At 37.9% G+C, this 20,548-nt stretch overlaps 1 protein-coding gene across 1 annotated transcript in view; it reads left to right on the top strand.

Moving 5' to 3' along the window:
* Positions 1-469: 469 nt before the first annotated feature.
* Positions 470-20,548, top strand: part of LOC110989781 (uncharacterized) — a 40,772-nt gene continuing 20,693 nt past the window's right edge. Inside the window, exons 1-2 of the mRNA XM_087138087.1 lie at positions 470-876; positions 5,211-5,256. Of these exons, the coding sequence (XP_086994213.1) occupies positions 535-876; positions 5,211-5,256 (388 nt within the window). The 5' untranslated portion in view covers positions 470-534. The remainder of the gene's footprint in view (positions 877-5,210; positions 5,257-20,548) is intronic.

The raw sequence follows: 20,548 nt of genomic DNA, 5'->3' as shown, positions 1-20,548 counted from the left end.
TAACGTTTCTCACAACAATCCAATTGAAATGCTTACCAGAAATAGGAAATTGGGTTTCTGTCTTACTACGATCATGGATTTCGGTGAAATAGTGTTAGCAAATCAGCCCTCTCACCAAACTAATCATCACTCATAGATGATAAATCACAATCCATTCCTGAGCCCAAAGACTGCCACCCTTTTAAAAAGACCGTTTAGTTCTCGGAAGCTACGCAAATAATAGTTTAAATATTGAAAAGGTATTTTTTGTATATCATATGTCTGTGACTCGACGAGCTTGAGAAATAAGTAATAATGGGCTCACTCTATCCCTTTGCCTCCATCAGCATCTACAGGATCGTGTATAATAAATACACTGTCCAAGCTGACCTTTGAATATCGCCACGCCCCATGTCGTCATCATCTCTTCGTCTTGAACACCGATGGTGTAAAATATCAATAACAGTTAGATTCAGTCTTCGAGCAAACACATGACGTGCAGAAATGCGTTAATCCCCCGCCCCCACAACATACATTAGCAGACACGCGTCGAAGATGGCTGTTGTTCCTATGATAGTGCTGTGTTTGACCGCTTGTACGCCGTGTGGGGACCCTCACGAGAACCGCTCCTGCGTCCCTGGACTCACAACAGACCGGCTGCATCGTAATTTCTATGGCATCGCCGATCGGAACTTGACGGGACACGGATACCGCCTCATGGAGGGGACTTCAAGGATTCGGTGTGTCCATGAGTGCCATTCAGATCCCCGTTGCTTATCTGTCAATTTTTCGGACGGGACGGTGCCGAGTCTTTGTGAGTTGAACGTAGCTACCGCGACCTGTGCCCCTCACCACCTGGTTGATTGGAGTGGTGTCTTCTACTACGGGCCAGAAAAGGTATAATGAAAAAGAAAAATGTTTTAATTTTGAGTGCAGCCGTTGAAAATTAAAGGCCTACAGGCATAATGCGAGTCTTCTTGGTTTTATGTTTCCAGCACTAATTGTTCTTTACTTTTTGCCAGGAATGCAATCGGATGAAACCATCCTATTCAGAAAAGTATCGACAATGCTCAAGAATGTTATATACTGTTATAAACTGTACTTTTTATCCTTAAGAACTGACAGATCAAAACCAACTCCTTAAACACAGAAATTGCAGATGCAACACTGAGCACAACGAGGAAGACCCTTAACAATACACCGTTACGTTTTTAACAAGGACGTTCTCTCTGATTTTTCGATTTTCCACGCTAATATTTTGTGTTTCATGTTGATCGTTCACAAACCAAACCCATCAATACTTCCCAAATAACATTCGAAATGCATGTATTTTCCAAATGAAACGATTTCCTCCGTTGACTGAGGGATTTCGATGCTTCAAGCGTGTAATTCCAATGATGTTAACGCGGTCTTCATTTGAAAAGACAGGTGCATAAATTGAAGTCCTCAGAGTAACTGCTCGCCAAACTTGCTTGTCGGTCGTCCGAAACTGTGACTGCTTCTGATTGTCTCCTCTCTCCAGGATTCTTCAGGCTTGCGAGCTTGAGTGCCTAGGGCGCTTTTGAGGAATCTTCAGAGTAATTACCAGAAATTATGATAATAATAGCAAAAAAATTTAATAAAAATAAAAAAGTCCAAATCAATAGCATTTTGATAATTTGAAACTATAGCATATTTCCAGAGCATGAAGGCAGTGACGGTCCCAACGGTGCTGACAGCAAGTCTTTCCGTGTTGATTAAAGGAACCAGGAAATAGAAATATTTGTATAAATTTTACGAACAACCTTGAGATTGCATCTTTGGGTATGAAGTAACATGATTGAAAAGTTTAGTTTTTCATTTAAACCCACATTTTGATGCTTTTTTGGTTTTTATGCTAATACATATTTGCATATTCATGAGCAGAATTATGATGTCATCCAAGGAACTGAATCTCAATGTTGCACTGATTTGTGCACAGAAAATTTCTAGACTCCTTTAACCACTGCTGGTGGCAGATTTCATTTTCTTTAGCAGTATATTGCTGTGTAAGTACATGACAATAATCCAGCAAAAATCCTGTTCACAGAAAGGTTCCCAGATAGCAAATTTGGGGTTCACAATTTGAACATGAAAACATGTAACCTGAACCATATCTTCCTGGATTTACATCAAAGCAAAAGCGCCCTCGTTTATCCAGAAATGCTTGGTCAATTTTTAATGTTTGAAAAAGTGCACCGTTCAGTTCGCATAATTCAAATAAGATGTCAAACAGTCTTCATAGGCCTAAAAAGAGTACAGAGACACACAAAAAGTGATTCTTAGAAAAATTCATTTCCTGGATCCTATAATGTGCCTGCACCGTAGGTGTGATGAAATAAAAATAGCTGTACACCCAGTCGAAAAACTGAACAATTACCAGCTTGGGTCAAAATTAAAAGCATTTTATGTACATGCAGATGTACATCCAAATATAGGTAGTCAACGCAGGGCAATAGATCGAATTCGTTTTACGACTCCAAAGCATCAGTGACAATTTTTGCTCTCTCGTACGATGGACAACAATGGAGGGAAGGACGTTGTTGAAGTCGGACAGCCTTTGCGCCCATCGCCCGTTGGAATTAAAGAATCTCCAGTTTTTCTTTGTTTCTCCCAAACTGAATTAATGACAGTTAAATGAACCTTCGAAAAACGAACCCACAACGCGCGTTGTTGAATGTAGTTGAAATCACACGTTTTTTGGTGTATACTGTTTTCAAAGAAAGCCATGTGTCAGCATAATGCATCAGAAATCAGTACTTCACCAACTGCAGCCGCTAGGAGAGCTTCACAGACAACACAAGATAGAGACGTCAAGTTTTCTAACAACAGACATTTTAGATACCACCTTGCCCTGGCATGGTAATAGTACAAGCTTCGAGCTTAGCGTCCGGGCGCGACTTAATAATACACCTCTAACACTTTACATGCAGAGTAGTGCACCCCGTCTGTATAGAGAAAACCACACCCTTTTCTTGGTTTTCTCGAGTCTCTCGACCAATCAGAACGCTGGATTCTGCTGATTGACCGCCTGATTTGCATAATTTGAGGAGCCGGTCCTTACCATGCCTAGTAGGGGTGTTCAATAAGTGAGGGGTGTACTTATGATTAATTAAATTGTTCTTTTGAATTCTTTTATTTTGCTGTATAGGCTTACGTATTATATTTTCAACTTTATGTCAACAATACAAGACGGTACGGGGCGTGGGAATAAAATATATAAAATGCTATGGTAGTATTTATGTACTTGTGTTTATTTGGACGTGCATATGCATGGTGGATTCCTTTTGAAATAAACTAGAATAGATGAAAAGTTCATGTTTGGCACAACTTGACCTTGCTTGTGAAATTATGGCATAATATGATGAAAGAGGATGAGACATACTGACCGGGAGGTCCTAACCCACCAGGAGATCCTAACGCGATAATCTCTACACAATTGACAGCTCGTGCCGCCGGGTTATGAGAGGGATAATCCCTAGACAATGGACTGTACATAGTGGGTGAGTTGTGTCGGCGGACTATTGTGTTAATGATTACATTGTGTACGTTGGAAGTGAGCGTTGGTCCAACTTAACCTTTGGACACCAAAGGAGAGAGAGTGCCCACGTGCTAACGGTCTTGCGTTTAGCTTACTGTGGCTACCAAGATTTGATCGATACGGGAAGAAGACTCTGTTGTCCCTAGCTGAATTTTTACTCCTTTGAACGAGAGTGTTTGACGTCGGTTACCCTGTAAATGTATATGGTTTGGGATCTGGCAGAATTTTTAAAATTTTACGGCGGTTAATATCCTGTACATGTTTACGTTTTACAAATTCAGTCAGAGCGGAGCGTAACTGTTGTCCTTTATTGTGGAACCTAAATATAAAATGCAGCATAAATTAAAATTAAGAGTTCTTGGGGGGCGGCATGACGTCAGTTGGGGGTTTTATTCGTCGTGCCGTGGAATATTGTGCAGAAGTTCCGGCCGATATCCGACCTGCGAATTATTATTCGATAGTCATACCGGTAAGTAAGAACACAAAACAAATTCAGTGGACTTCACATATTGGTTTCTGGTAGGCTGGTACTGGTACTGTTTTATTTCCCGTTGTTCATCATTGATTTTTTACAATAATTATCTTAATAATTTTAAGAATTACTACAAGGGTGATTACTGGAGGTCTGTTAACTATGCAATCAGAGGCATTACATGTACTCATTCTTTTTGGAACCATTTGTCTCTACAGATTGTTATCTGTTAGGCATGCTCCTCTTCGTCATGAAACACTCTGGCAAATTTTTCAGCATGTTTAGGCAAAACTATTCAAAGCTTTGTTGACGTTCGTGCCTTTATCATGTTTTCAATCGAGATCATCCACAATGTCCTTGTGAGTTTCATTTTCCCTCAAATATAGGTAACTTGACAGGAACTCCTTATAGTTGTCAAAAAGTCTTGTTTGACTACCCATAGGGTCTTTCTGTTTGCCTTCTGCCTGGCTTGATCTTCATTCCATACCTTCGTTGACGTACTTGTCATATTTTTCATCCCTCATCCCCTTATTTGTTTCTCTAGCTTCAGCCAGCCAATCTTGGTAGGTGGCATTGTCTTCCAAATCTGAACTGTCTTCATCCGAGGTTTTGTCATCGACCTCCTCACTAGAATCCGAGTTTCCGTCAACTTCATTCATGTCTGATTCCTCCTCAACGTGGATCTTTTCCAATTGCCTCTCTAGATTAAACTTCCGTCCGAAGCATTTGTCACACTGGTGATAAGCATAGGGCTTGGCTGCATAAATACCATTCATGTTGACCTAGCAAAGGATGACCTTTAAATGACACGAAACAAATGAAATCGTTCCTTATATCTTAAATATACACGTATTTACTGCTTCTGATTTGTATATTTCATTGTCTATTTTTATTGTTTTATTGTTTAAATTGGTCTTTTTATTGCTAAAACTGCTTTATGTATTGCTCTTTTTTACTCGTTTTATTACTCTTTTACTCCTTTCATTGTTTATTGATTGTTTTACGGTGTAAACTGATCTTTTCATAGTTGAAATATGCTCTTTTCATTGCTCAAACAGATGGTTCGTTGAAAGGATGGAAATTGCATTCAAGGAAATGATTCTTTTGGAGAGCGAGCTTGTTGTTCTTCTGCATTTAGAGAGCACAAATGCGTCATTCAATAGTCAGTTTAATATGATTCCTTCCGTATTTTCTTTGCAGCTAGAAGTCGTAGAGAAACTCTGTTTAGTTGTGGAAGATGTGAAAGGTAAGCCTTTAGTACCTTTGCAGTAGCAAATCATTTAACTTGTTCAGTGGTGCGGGGCGGGGCTGGGATTTTCAAAACCTCCCTTGGCCTAAAAAAGAAAGGATAAATAAAAAGAAAGGATCCGTTTACCTAAGCCGTAGGGAGTGCCCATCCAAATGTACACCAGTAAAAACGCTAAACGAATGTGCATAAGAAATTCCAGTATCGGACCAAATATGCACATTATGGAAACGCATGGTACACAACCTCTCAGTACTAGGAAAAACAAACAAAGCGAAATGAATTGGTCAGTAGGAGGGGATAAATTTGTGGTATAAACGGAAAGTCAATTCTGTAAGATTAACATTGTTCAGTTAAGTGAAAACGAGATAGTTTGGTCCGTCTTTCCCATGCAATTTCTCCCTTGCAATGTTTTAATTAAACTCTCAACCAGTCTTACATCACCATTCGACCTGTAACGAATCTTTCTGTAATATATTGTTCCCCGATACTTTGATTATTAGAAACACACATTAAAGTGAGTAAATTGATTTAAATGTTTATCCTGAGGACAGAAACGGTCTAAAATGTTCGGACCAAACTTTGTTAGGACTCAAATGCGCAATTTAATTTTGAATTTACACTATTGTTATTGTAGGGGAAAGTGTACAAACTTCCGAAACTTTTGTTGTGCATAATAATGAGGACAAGTGTAGTAGTGTGTACATGTCCTGTAACGTCAGGATGGGGGTTCAGTATAGGGGTTCTGCTAGTTCAGCGAAGCTGTGTAGACCGTGAGTTCTTGGTGAGTTTGTATGTGTGCTCTCGCGGTGGTGTGTGGGTATATAGGGTGTTGCGTATGCTGCTATATGTTAGGCGCGGGCAAACCAGTAGATTTGAGCTGGGCCCACGGTGCCGTAGTGCTTAGGGGTGCACCACAACAAATAAATTCCCAAAGAGAGCAATGATAAATCCCCATACTTCACAACTATTTTAAAAAATATTCACAACTCTCACTGGTGTCCAGGCTGCACAGAAAAACGATGATCGACACGTCCCCTTTCATTTTCCTTTCAATTTTGGTGGGTTGACCGATGAATTTTTGAGGGGCAGACCACCTCTAAAATGAAGAAAATGTCCCTGCCCAGAAAAGTAGTCATTTTGAAAAACCATCCCCATGCAAAACGCCGAAATAGTGCCACTTTCGGACCCGACTGCATCAAAAATGCTCAAAATTGGAAGCCCAAAGTCCGGGCCAGGGGTTCAGTGCCATATTTCACCAATTCCTCGATTTCATGGCTCTCAGGACTCTCTAATATAGAATATTTTGCGTGCATAACTTTTATCAATGAGCTCGGCAGACATATTTTGGGCCTTTCTGTGAGGGTGCACCTTTACTGCATGCGGGCGATATCGCTATAGTGACACTGGGCTGTGCAATGCGATGTTGTTTAGGCAGTGCTATATTGAGATGTGCAGTGCTACTTGGGTCTAGCGTTGGTAATTGGTTGGCAATGCTTTACGTGTGTTCCGGACCATTATGTCCGCATGGCCCATTGTGTCCTCCCCACTGTGTCTGCAGGCCCATTCTGTCCGCCCCATCGTGTCCGCAGGCCCATTATATCCGCCCCTTTGTGTCCGCAGGCCCATTATGTCCGACCCATTGTGTCCGCAGGCCCATTATGTCCGCCTCTTTGGGTCTGCATCATGTGATTGTGAATTAATAAAGTGTCTGTCACGTATTTTTCGCTGTTTCAGCAACTTTGCCGAAACAGGTATTGTTTTTCGGATTATTATTATAATTTTTTTTTAGCTGTTTCGGCAACTTTGCCGAAACAGGTATTGTTTTACTGATTTTGCAGTGTTTGATCGTTCCCAAAGTGATAGCCAACAAAGACCCTGATGCAAGATTTATTGCAAAGGGATGACGTCATGATGACATCATCACCTTATTTTATATTCATTTTTGAATATTTAATTTTCCCCCATAGGTTTTGTACACGTTTGTCTACTTATCACAAGTGAACAAGGAGGCTTTAACTTCGGCGCAAGATTACTATAAGAACGAAGGAGAAATCGGATACTTTGCGCTTTGTTATTTTATTTGAAATATGCCTAAGAGTCCGAATATGAAGTAATATTTCATAAAAATTGTTCAGTTTAAGCGCATATCACCTGACACGAACTTAAAGGAGCAGTGTTTCTCCAAATGAGGTTTTTTGCCCATTAACTTTGTACACGTTTTCAAGGCACAATTTTGAACCCTTTCGGATGTTTGATCGTTTTCAAAGTAAAAGCCAACAAAGACCTTGATACAGAAATTATTCGAAATAAATGACGTCAAGATTACGTCATCATGTGATTTACTCTTGTTTTTTCAATATATATTTCAGCCCCTTGACTTTGTACACGTTTTCAAGCCAGCATTGGGGTTAGTTTGAGAGCTTTGATCAACTTCAAAGTTACAGGCAACAAAGACCCTTATACAAAGACCCGTCCAAATTTATGACGTCGTGATGACGTCATCATGTGAACTATTATTAATTTTTCAGTATTAATTTCAGCCCCTTGACATTGTACTCGTTTTCGAGGCACTATTTTCGTACCTTAGTAATCGTTGATCATCGTCAAACTTACAGCAAGCACTAACTATACAACGAAGATAAATCTAAAATATTTACGTCATGATGACGTCATCACTTGATGTATTATTAAATTTGGAATATTCCTTTAAATGTATAAAAACCCATATAAAATCAACCGTGCCCTCTGCAACATTCTGTTTGCAGCAAGTGCCAGGATAAAATGTAGTCTTGATTTCATCATTTTTACTCTCTCATAGCTTCTTAATGCCAGGTTTTTTCATCACATTTGCTAATACTTATTTTGTTGGTAAAAAAGTCCCGAAACAGCTCTGTGTTTGTGCTTGTTTACAAACACTTTTCTCTAGTTTTTTTCTTTTTAGCTGCTTTGGCAACCTTGCCGAAACAGGTATTGTTCTTCTGATTATTTAGCTGTTTCGGCAACTTTGCCGAAACAAGAATTGTTCTTCTGATTCTTTTTTTAGCTTGTTCGGCAGTTCAGCCGAACCAGGTATTGTAATCGTTCTAGTTTTTTCCTTTTTTTCTTCTTCTTCTACAGTCAAGTTCTTCTACCCCTACACTTCGGCACCTAGGAAAATCAGAACAATTTCAAACTTGGAGGATAGTTGTGTGATCATCCAAACATTGTCCCAGAAGAAATTCAGAATGATAACGGGATCAATGTATTTATTATTGATTTTTGAATAACTAATTTTTCCCCATAGACTTTGCACACAGATTATTTTCCCCATACACTTTGCACACAACTTTCAATGCTCAATTTTGAACACTTAAGGTAGTTCAATCTTCATTTAAGTTACATCATGGGTTGGCCCGAATAAAGAAGTGATACTGAAGCAGTGACGTCATGATGACGTCGTCAAATGATTTATTATTGATTTTTGAACATTAAATTTTTTTCTTTTCCAACTCAATTCCTTCCACCAGTCGACTTTGGCAGTTTACTAAACCTGGTCGACTTCAAACTTGGCAGACCTTTGAACCATCACCCAAGGACGGTCCTAAAAGAAATTCACATTGATAACTTACGTAGTTTATTTGTTATTGGTTTTTAAGAATTAATTTTTCCCCATAGACTTTGTACACGGATTGCACACAGTTTTCGGACTGTCCTATATCAGGCTATGAGGGCGCTATTGCAGAATTACGGTTACACCATGGGCTTTCAATTTTCAACAATCTGTCATATATTGAACCATGGATCAATCAATTATTTGCAATAGGTTTTGTACACGTTTTACTACTTAACACAAGTGAACAAGTAGTCTTTAACTTTGGCGCAAGATTACTATAAGAACAAAGGGGAAATCGGGTACTTTACGCTCTGTTATTTTCCCAAAGTGATAACCAACAAAGACCCCGATGCAAGAATTATTGCAAAGGGTGACTTCATGATGACATCATCACCTTATTTTATATTCATTGTTGAATATTTTATATTTGCCCATACATTTTGTACACGTTTTTGTACTTAACACAAGTGAACAAGTAGTCTTTAACTTCGGCGCAGGATTACTGTAAGAACAAAGGGGAAATCGGGTACTTTACGCTGCGTTATTGTATTTAAAATATGCCTAAGAGTCCGAATATGAAGTAATATTTCATAAAAATTATTCAGTTTAAGCACAAATCACGTGACACGAACTTAAAGAATCAGTGTTTCTGCAAGCAAGTTTATAGCCCATTGACTTTGTACACGTTTGTCAGCGACAATTTTGGTAACTTTGCAGTCTTTGATCGTTCCCAAAGTGATAGCCAACAAAGACCCCGATGCAAGATTTATTGCAAAGGGATGACGTCATGATGACATCATCACCTTCTTTTATATTCATTGTTGAATATTTTATATATGCCCATACATTTTGTACACGTTTTTCTACTTGTCACAAGTGAACAAGTAGTCTTTAACTTCGGCGCAAGATTACTATCAGAACAAAGGAGAAATCGGGTACTTTACGCTTTGTTATTTTATTTGAAATATGCCTAAGAGTCCGAATATGAAGTAATATTTCATAAAAATTGTTCAGTTTAAGCGCAAATCACGTGAAATGAACTTAAAGGAGCAGTGTTTCTGCAAACAAGTTTATAGCCCATTGAATTTGTACACGTTTTCAAGGCACAATTTTAAACCCTTTCGGATGTTTGATCGTTTTCAAAGTAACAGCCAACAAAGACCTTGATACAGATATTATTCTAAATAAGTGACGTCATGATGACGTCATCATGTGATTTACTCTTGTTTTTTCAATATTTATTTCAGCCCCTTGGCTGTGTACACGTTTTCAAGCCAGCATTTGGGTAATTTTGAGAGCTTTGATCAACAAAACTACAGCCAACAAAGACTCTTATGCAAAGACACGTCCAAATATATGACGTCTTGATGACGTCATCATGTGCTTTATTATTAATTTTGCAATATTAATTTCAGCCCCTTGACATTGTACTCGTTTTCGAGGCGCTATTTTCGTACCTTAGTAATCGTTGATCATCGTCAACTTACAGCAAGCAATAACTATACAACGAAGATGATTCTAAAATCTTTACGTCATGATGACGTCATCACGTGATTTATTATCAAATTTTGAATAAAAACCCATATCAAACCAACCGTGGCCTTTCGCAACATTTGGTTTCCAGCAAGTGCTAGGATATATAATATGTGGTTGAAACCACAAGTAGGCTTATTGTTTATTTGTAAGTGCTGAAAGCCATTACGTTTTTTTTAACAGAATGAGTCTGTCGTTGTCAGTGCTGGGTTGAAACCATGCTTACATTCTGGAGAGCTTTTGCTTTAGGCAAATATTGAGCATATTTAGTGATGATGACGTCTTCAGGAGACAAGTCACGTGACTTTAAAGGGGATCTCTTCAGACCACTCTACCTCAAAAAGTACAGGTCCGATGCGGTTGAAACTTTGTGTGTGGCGGGAAATGGAAAGGTTTTAGACCCAAATTGATCTGATTTGATTCTGATCTCATCTGGTGACAAGTCACGTGACATTAAAGAAATACAATTCCTGTAACTGGTATCACATCCACTTGTGATGACGTCAACAGTCCAAGAAGTCGTATATGTTATCTCTAAGTAAGTATTGTAATTTGTAAGCTATTGTGAGAAGCTCCAAAAAGTACAAAGCAAACTCTCAACCGTGAGAATAATATCACGTGACAAGTCATATTAGATTATCTTCAGAAGTAGACATCCAACTGCATTTGTTGAAACTGATTATAAATGACACTTTGTCGGGGGTATATGTCACGTCCAGAATACTAAATTGTTCATGTTTACTCTCTCATAGTTTGCGGTTTTTCCATCACAATTGCCAATACTTATTTTGTGGGTATAACAGTCCCGAACCAGCTCTGTGTTTGTACTTGTTTACAAACACTTCTCTCTAGTTAGCTGGTTTGGCAGTTCAGCCGAACCAGGAATTGTAATCGTTCTGTTTTTTTTTCTTTCCTTTTTTAGCTGGTTTGGCAGGTCAGCCGAACCAGGTATTGTATTCGTTCTGTTTGTTTTCTTTCCTTTTTTTTTTTTAGCTGGTTCGGCAGTTCAGCCGAACCAGTATTGTAATCGTTCTGTTTTTTATTAGCTGGTTCGGCAGTTCAGCCGAACCAGGTATTGTAATCGTTCTGGGTTTTTTTTTCTTTCTTTTTTTTAGCTGGTTCGGCAGTTCAGCCGAACCAGGTATTGAAATCGTTCTGTTTTTTTTTTCTTTCCTTTTTTTTTTTTTTTTTTTTTTTTTTTTTTTTTCTTCTTCTTCAGCCAAGTTTTTCTACCCCTACACTTTGGCACCTAGGAAAATCAGAAGAATTTCAAACTTGGAGGATAGTTGTGTGATCATCCAAGGACGGTCCTAGAAGAAATTCACAGTGATAACTTAAGTAGTTTATTTATTATTGATTTTTGAAGAATTAATTTTCCCCCATAGACTTTGTACACAGATTGCACACAGTTTTCGGACTGTCGTATATCAGGCTATGAGGGCGCTATTGCAGAATTACGGTCACACCTGCATGGGCTTTCAATTTTCAAGAAACTGTCCCATATTGAACCATGTATGGCGCTGTTGCACAACATAGGGTTTGTACACACATTGTCCCGCATAATGCGTGAGCAGTCCTCAACTTCGACCCAGAATTACTACCAGAACGAAGAAGAAATCAGACTAAATTTTCCCTTCCGTTCGATCGCAAATATACCCAAGTGTCCAAATATTAAATAATATTTCATAAGTTTTTCCCAGTTTAGACAAAAATCACGTGACATGAAATTAAAGGAGCAGTTTTCCTACACACGTGTTTCTAGCCCATTGACTTTGTACACGTTTTTGAGCGACAATTTTGGTAACTTTGCAGTCTTTCATCGTTCCCAAAGTGATAGCCAACGAAGACCCCGATGCAAGATTTATTGCAAAGGGATGACGTCATGATGACATCATCACCTTATTTTATATTTATTTTTGAATATTTCATTTTTCCCCATAGGTTTTGTACACGTTTTTCGACTTGACACAAGTGAACAAGTAGTCTTTAACTTCGGCGCAAGATTACTATAAGAACAAAGGCAAAATCGGGTACTTTACGCTCTGTTATTTTATTTGAAATATGCCTAAGAGTCCGAATATGAAGTAATATTTCATAAAAATTGTCCAGTTTAAGCGGAAATCACGTGACACGAACTTAAAGAAGCAGTGTTTCTGCAAACAAGTTTATAGCCCATTGACTTTGTACACGTTTTTGAGCGACAATTTTGGTAACTTTGCAGTCTTTGATCGTTCCCAAAGTGATAGCCAACGAAGATGCCGATGCAAGATTTATTTCAAAGGGATGACGTCATGATGACATCATCCCCTTATTTTATATTCATTTTTGAATATTTAATTTTTCCCCATAGGTTTTGTACACGTTTTTCTACTTAACACAAGTGAACAAGTAGTCTTTAACTTCGGCGCAAGATTACTATCAGAACAAAGGAGAAATCGGGTACTTTACGCTCTGTTATTTTATTTGAAATATGCCTGAGAGTCCGAATATGAAGTAATATTTCATAAAAACTGTTCAGTTTAGGCGCAAATCACGTGACACGAACTTAAAGAAGCAGTGTTTCTGCAAACAAGTTTATAGCCCATTGACTTTGTACACGCTTTTGAGCGACAATTTCGGTAACTTTGCAGTCTTTGATCGTTCCCAAAGTGATAGCCAACGAAGACCCTGATGCAAGATTTATTGCAAAGGGATGACGTCATGATGACATCATCCCCTTATTTTATATTCATTTTTGAATATTTCATTTTTCCCCATAGGTTTTGTACACGTTTTTCTACTTAACACAAGTGAACAAGTAGTCTTTAACTTCGGCGCAAGATTACTATCAGAACAAAGGAGAAATCGGGTACTTTACGCTCTGTTATTTTATTTGAAATATGCCTAAGAGTCCGAATATGAAGTAATATTTCATAAAAATTGTTCAGGTTAAGCGCAAATCACGTGACACGAACTTAAAGGAGCAGTGTTTCTGCAAACAAGTTTATAGCCCATTGACTTTGTACACGTTTTTCAGCGACAATTTCGGTAACTTTGCAGTCTCTGATCGTTCCCAAAGTAATAGCCAACAAAGACCCTGATGCACGACTTATTTCAAAGGGATGACGTCACGATGACCTGAATATTTGCTCATACGTTTTGTACACGTTTTTCTACTTAATAAAAGTGAACAAGTAGTCTTTAACTTTGGCGCAAGATTACTATAAGAACAAAGGAGAAATCGGGTACTTTACGCTGTGTTGTTTTATTTGTAATATGCCTAAGGGTCCGAATATGAAGTAATATTTCATAAAATTGTTCAGTTTAAGCGCAAATCACGTGACACGAACTTAAAAGAGCAGTGTTTCTCCAAATGGGGTTTTTTGCCCGTTAACTTTGTACACCTTTCCAAGGCACAATTTTGAACCCTTTCGAATGTTTGCTCGTTTTCAAAGTGACAGCCAACAAAAATCTTGATACAGAAATTATTGTATATAAATGACGTCATGATGACGTCGTCATGTGATTTACTCTTGTTTTTTCAATATTTATTTCAGCCCCTTGACTTTGTACACGTTTTCAACCCAGCATTTGGGTTAGTTTGAGAGCTTTGATCAACAATACTTATCTTGTTGGTAAAACAGTCCCGAACCAGCTCTGTGTTTGTTTACAAACACGTTTCTCTAGTTTTTTTTTTTTTTTCTTCTTCTTCAGCCAAGTTTTTCTACCCCTACACTTTGGCACCTAGGAAAATCAGAAGAATTTCAAACTTGGAGGATAGTTGTGTGATCATCCAAGGACGGTCCTAGAAGAAATTCACAGTGATAACTTAAGTACTTTATTTATTATTGATTTTTGAAGAATTAATTTTCCCCCATAGACTTTGTACACAGATTGCACACAGTTTTCGGACTGTCCTATATCAGGCTATGAGGGCGCTATTGCAGAATTACGGTCACACCTGCCTGGGCTTTCAATTTTCAAGAAACTGTCCCATATTGAACCATGTATGGCGTTGTTGCACAACATAGGGTTTGTACACACATTGTCCCGCATAATGCGTGAGCAGTCCTCAACTTCGACCCAGAATTACTACCAGAAGGAAGAAGAAATCAGACTAAATTTTCCCTTCCGTTCGATCGCAAATATACCCAAGTGTCCAAATATTAAATAATATTTCATAAGTTTTTCCCAGTTTAGACAAAAATCACGTGACATGAAATTAAAGGAGCAGTTTTCCTACACCCGTGTTTCTAGCCCATTGACTTTGTACACGTTTTTGAGCGACAATTTTGGTAACTTTGCAGTCTTTGATCGTTCCCAAAGTGATAGCCAACGAAGACCCCGATGCAAGATTTATTGCAAAGGGGTGACGTCATGATGACATCATCCCCTTATTTTATATTCATTTTTGAATATTTCATTTTTCCCCATAGGTTTTGTACACGTTTTTCGACTTGACACAAGTGAACAAGTAGTCTTTAACTTCGGCGCAAGATTACTATCCGAACGAAAGAGAAATCGGGTACTTTACGCTGTGTTGTTTTATTTGTAATATGCCTAAGAGTCCGAATATGAAGTAATATTTCATAAAAATTATTCAGGTTAAGCGCAAATCACGTGACACGAACTTAAAGGAGCAGTGTTTCTGCAAACAAGTTTATAGCCCATTGACATTCTACACGTTTTTGAGCGACAATTTTGGTAACTTTGCAGTCTTTGATCGTTGCCAAAGTGATAGCCAACGAAGACCCCGATGCAAGATTTATTGCAAAGGGATGACGTCATGATGACATCATCCCCTTATTTTATATTCATTTTTGAATATTTAATTTTTCCCCATAGGTTTTGTACACGTTTTTCTACTTAACACAAGTGAACAAGTAGTCTTTAACTTCGGCGCAAGATTACTATCAGAACAAAGGAGAAATCGGGTACTTTACGCTCTGTTATTTTATTTGAAATATGCCTAAGAGTCCGAATATGAAGTAATATTTCATAAAAATTGTTCAGGTTTAGCGCAAATCACGTGACACGAACTTAAAGGAGCAGTGTTTCTGCAAACAAGTTTATAGCCCATTGACTTTGTACACGTTTTTCAGCGACAATTTCGGTAACTTTGCAGTCTCTGTTCGTTCCCAAAGTAATAGCCAACAAAGACCCTGATGCACGACTTATTTCAAAGGGATGACGTCACGATGACCTGAATATTTGCTCATACGTTTTGTACACGTTTTTCTACTTAATAAAAGTGAACAAGTAGTCTTTAACTTTGGCGCAAGATTACTATAAGAACAAAGGAGAAATCGGGTACTTTACGCTGTGTTGTTTTATTTGTAATATGCCTAAGGGTCCGAATATGAAGTAATATTTCATAAAATTGTTCAGTTTAAGCGCAAATCACGTGACACGAACTTAAAAGAGCAGTGTTTCTCCAAATGGGGTTTTTTGCCCGTTAACTTTGTACACCTTTCCAAGGCACAATTTTGAACCCTTTCGAATGTTTGCTCGTTTTCAAAGTGACAGCCAACAAGAATCTTGATACAGAAATTATTGTATATAAATGACGTCATGATGACGTCGTCATGTGATTTACTCTTGTTTTTTCAATATTTATTTCAGCCCCTTGACTTTGTATACGTTTTCAACCCAGCATTTGGGTTAGTTTGAGAGCTTTGATCAACAATACTTATCTTGTTGGTAAAACAGTCCCGAACCAGCTCTGTGTTTGTTTACAAACACGTTTCTCTAGTTTTTTTTTCTTCTTCTTCAGCCAAGTTCTTCTACCCCTACACTTCGGCACCTAGGAAAATCAGAACAATTTCAAACTTGGTGGATAGTTGTGTGATTATCCAAGGACGGTCCTAGAAGAAATTCACAGTGATAACTTCAGTAGTTTATTTATTATTGATTTTTGAAGAAGTAATTTTCCCCCGTAGACTTTGTACACAGATTGCACACAGTTTTTGGACTGTCCTATATCAGGCTATGAGGGCGCTATTGCAGAATTACGGTCACACCTGCCTGGGCTTTCAATTGTCAAGAAACTGTCCAATATATTGAACCATGTATGGCGTTGTTGCACAACATAGGGTTTGTACACATATTGTCTCGCATAATGCGTGAGCAGTCCTCAACTTCGACCCAGAATTACTACCAGAACGAAGAAGAAATCAGACTAAATTTTCCCTTCCGTTCGATCGCAAATATACCCAAGTGTGCAAATATTAAATAATATTTCATAAGTTTTTCCCAGTTTAGACAAAAATCACGTGACATGAAATTAAAGGAGCAGTTTTCCTGCACACGTGTTTGTAGCCCATTGACTTTGTACACGTTTTTGAGCGACAATTTTGGTAACTTTGCAGTCTTTGATCGTTCCCAAAGTGATAGCCAACGAAGACCCCGATGCAAGATTTATTGCAAAGGGATGGCGTCACGATGACCTGAATATTTGCCCATAGGTTTTGTACACGTTTTTCTACTTAATAAAAGTGACGTCATGATGACATCATCCCCTTATTTTATATTCATTTTTGAATATTTAATTTTTCCCCATAGGTTTTGTACACGTTTTTCTACTTAACACAAGTGAACAAGTAGTCTTTAACTTCGGCGCAAGATTACTATCAGAACAAAGGAGAAATCGGGTACTTTACGCTTTGTTATTTTATTTGAAATATGCCTAAAAGTCCGAGTATGAAGTAATATTTCATAAAAATTGTTCCGTTTAACCGCAAATCACGTGACACGAACTTGAAGAAGCAGTGTTTCCGCAAACAAGTTTATAGCCCCTTAACTTTGTACACGTTTTTCAGCGACAATTTTGGTAACTTTGCAGTCTTTGATCGTTCCCAAAGTGATAGCCAACGAAGACCCCGTTGCAAGATTTACTGCAAAGAGATGATGTCATGATGACATCATCCCCTTATTTTATATTTATTTTTGAATATTTAATTTTTCCCCATAGGTTTTGTACACGTTTTTCTACTTAACACAAGTGAACAAGTAGTCTTTAACTTTGGCGCAAGATTACTATCAGAACAAAGGAGAAATCGGGTACTTTACGCTCTGTTATTTTATTTGAAATATGCCTAAGAGTCCGAATATGAAGTAATATTTCATAAAAATTGTTCAGGTTAAGCGCAAATCACGTGACACGAACTTAAAGGAGCAGTGTTTCTGCAAACAAGTTTATAGCCCATTGACGTTGTACACGTTTTTCAGTGACAATTTCGGTAACTTTGCAGTCTTTGATCGTTCCCAAAGTAATAGCCAACAAAGACCCTGATGCACGACTTATTTCAAAGGGATGACGTCACGATGACCTGAATATTTGCTCATACGTTTTGTACACGTTTTTCTACTTAATAAAAGTGAACAAGTAGTCTTTAACTTTGGCGCAAGATTACTATCGGAACAAAGGAGAAATGGGGTACTTTACGCTGTGTTGTTTTTATTTGTAATATGCCTAAGGGTCCGAATATGAAGTAATATTTCATAAAATTGTTCAGTTTAAGCGCAAATCATGTGACACGAACTTAAAAGAGCAGTGTTTCTCCAAATGGGGTTTTTTGCCCGTTAACTTTGTACACGTTTCCAAGGCACAATTTTGAACCCTTTCGGATGTTTGATCGTTTTCAAAGTGACAGCCAACAAAAATCTTGATACAGAAATTATTGTATATAAATGACGTCATGATGACGTCGTCATGTGATTTACTCTTATTTTTTCAATATTTATTTCAGCCCCTTCACTTTGTACACGTTTTCAACCCAGCACTTGGGTTAGTTTGAGAGCTTTGATCAACAATACTTATCTTGTTGGTAAAACAGTCCCGAACCAGCTCTGTGTTTGTTTACAAACACTTTTCTCTAGTGTTATTTTTTTTCTTCAACTTCAGCCAAGTTCTTCTACCCCTACACTTCGGCACCTAGGAAAATCAGAACAATTTCAAACTTGGAGGATAGTTGTGTGATCATCCAAGGACGGTCCTAGAAGAAATTCACAGTGATAACTTCAGTAGTTTACTTATTATTGATTTTTGAAGAATTAATTTTCCCCCATAGACTTTGTACACAGATTGCACACAGTTTTTGGACTGTCCTATATCAGGCTATGAGGGCGCTATTGCAGAATTACGGTCACACCTGCCTGGGCTTTCAATTGTCAAGAAACTGTCCCATATTGAGCCATGGATGGCGTTGTTGCACAACATAGGGTTTGTACGCACATTGTCCCGCATAATGCGTGAGTAGTCCTCAACTTCGCCCTAGAATTACTACAAGAACGAAGAAGAAATCAGACTAAATTTTCCCTTCCGTTCGATCGCAAATATACCCAAGTGTGCAAATATTAAATAATATTTCATAAGTTTTTCCCAGTGTAGACAAAAATCACGTGACATGAAATTAAAGATGCAGTTTTCCTGCACACGTGTTTCTAACCCAATGACTTTGTACACGTTTTTGAGCGACAATTTTGGTAACTTTACATCGTTCCCAAAGTGATAGCCAACGAAGACCCCGATGCAAGAATTATTGGATAGGGATGACGTCATGATGACATCATCCCCTTATTTTATATTCATTTTTGAATATTTAATTTTTCCCCATAGGTTTTGTACACGTTTTTCTACTTAACACAAGTGAACAAGTAGTGTTTAACTTCGGCGCAAGATTACTATAAGAACAAAGGGGAAATCCGGTACTTTACGCTGTGTTATTTTATTTAAAATATGCCTAAGAGTCCGAATATGAAGTAATATTTCATAAAAATTGTCCAGTTTAAGCGGAAATCACGTGACACGAACTTAAAGGAGCAGTGTTTCTGCAAACAAGTTTCTAGCCCATTGACTTTGTACACGTTTTTCAGCGACAATTTCGGTAACTTTGCAGTCTCTGATCGTTCCCAAAGTAATAGCCAACAAAGACCCCGATGCACGACTTATTTCAAAGGCATGACGTCACGATGACCTGAATATTTGCTCATACGTTTTGTACACGTTTTTCTACTTAATAAAAGTGAACAAGTAGTCTTTAACTTTGGCGCAAGATTACTATCAGAACGAAAGAGAAATCGGGTACTTTACTCTCTGTTATTTTATTTGAAATATGCCTAAGATTCCGAATATGAAGTAATATTTCATAAGAATTGTTCAGTTTAAGTGCAAATCACGTGACACGAACTTAAAGAAGCAGTGTTTCTGCAAACAAGTTTATAGCCTCTTGACTGTGTACACGTTTTTGAGCGACAATTTTGGTAACTTTGCAGTCTTTGATCGTTCCCAAAGTGATAGCCAACGAAGACCCCGATGCAAGAATTATTGGAAAGAGATGACGTCATGATGACATCATCACTTTTTTATATTCATTTTTGAATATTTAATTTTTCCCCATAGGTTTTGTACACGTTTTTCGACTTAACACAAGTGAACAAGTAGTCTTCAACTTCGGCGCAAGATTACTATCAGAACGAAAGAGAAAGCGGTTACTTTACTCTCTGTTATTTTATTTAAAATATGCCTAAGAGTCCGAATATGAAATAATATTTCATAAAAATTGTTCACTTTAAGCGCAAATCACGTGACACGAACTTAAAGAAGCAGTGTTTCTGCAAACAAGGTTATAGCCCATTGACTTTGTACACGTTTCGGAGGCACAATTTTGAACCCTTTCGGATGTGTGATCGTTTTCAAAGTGACAGCCAACAAAGATCTTGATACAGAATTTTTTTTATATAAATGACGTCATGATGACGTTGTCATGTGATTTACTCTTGTTTTTTCAATATTTATTTCAGCCCCTTGACTTTGTACACGTTTTCAAGCCAGCATTTGGGTTAGTTTGAGAACTTTGATCAACAATACTTATCTTGTTGGTAAAATAGTTCCGAACCAGCTCTGTGTTTGTACTTGTTTACAAACACTTCTGTCTAGTTTTTTTAGCTGGTTCGGCAGTTCAGCCGAACCAGGTATTGTAATCGTTGTGTTTTTTTTTTAGCTGGTTCGGCAGTTCAGCCGAAGCAGGTATTGTAATCGTTCTTTTTTTTTTTCTTTCCTTTTTTTACTTGGTTCGGCGGTTCAGCCAAACCAGGTTTTGTAATCGTTCTTTTTTTTTAGCTGGTTCGGCAGTTCAGCCGAACCAGGTATTGTAATCGTTCTGTTTTTTTTTTTCTTTCCTTTTT

This window comes from Acanthaster planci, linkage group LG06 (assembly GCF_054643075.1).
Source record: "Acanthaster planci isolate LZ-2023a linkage group LG06, COTS_SCS, whole genome shotgun sequence".
NCBI lineage: Eukaryota > Metazoa > Echinodermata > Asteroidea > Valvatida > Acanthasteridae > Acanthaster > Acanthaster planci.
The sequence above is the reverse complement of the archived record's forward strand: the minus strand, read 5'-3'. Positions and strand labels throughout refer to the sequence as shown.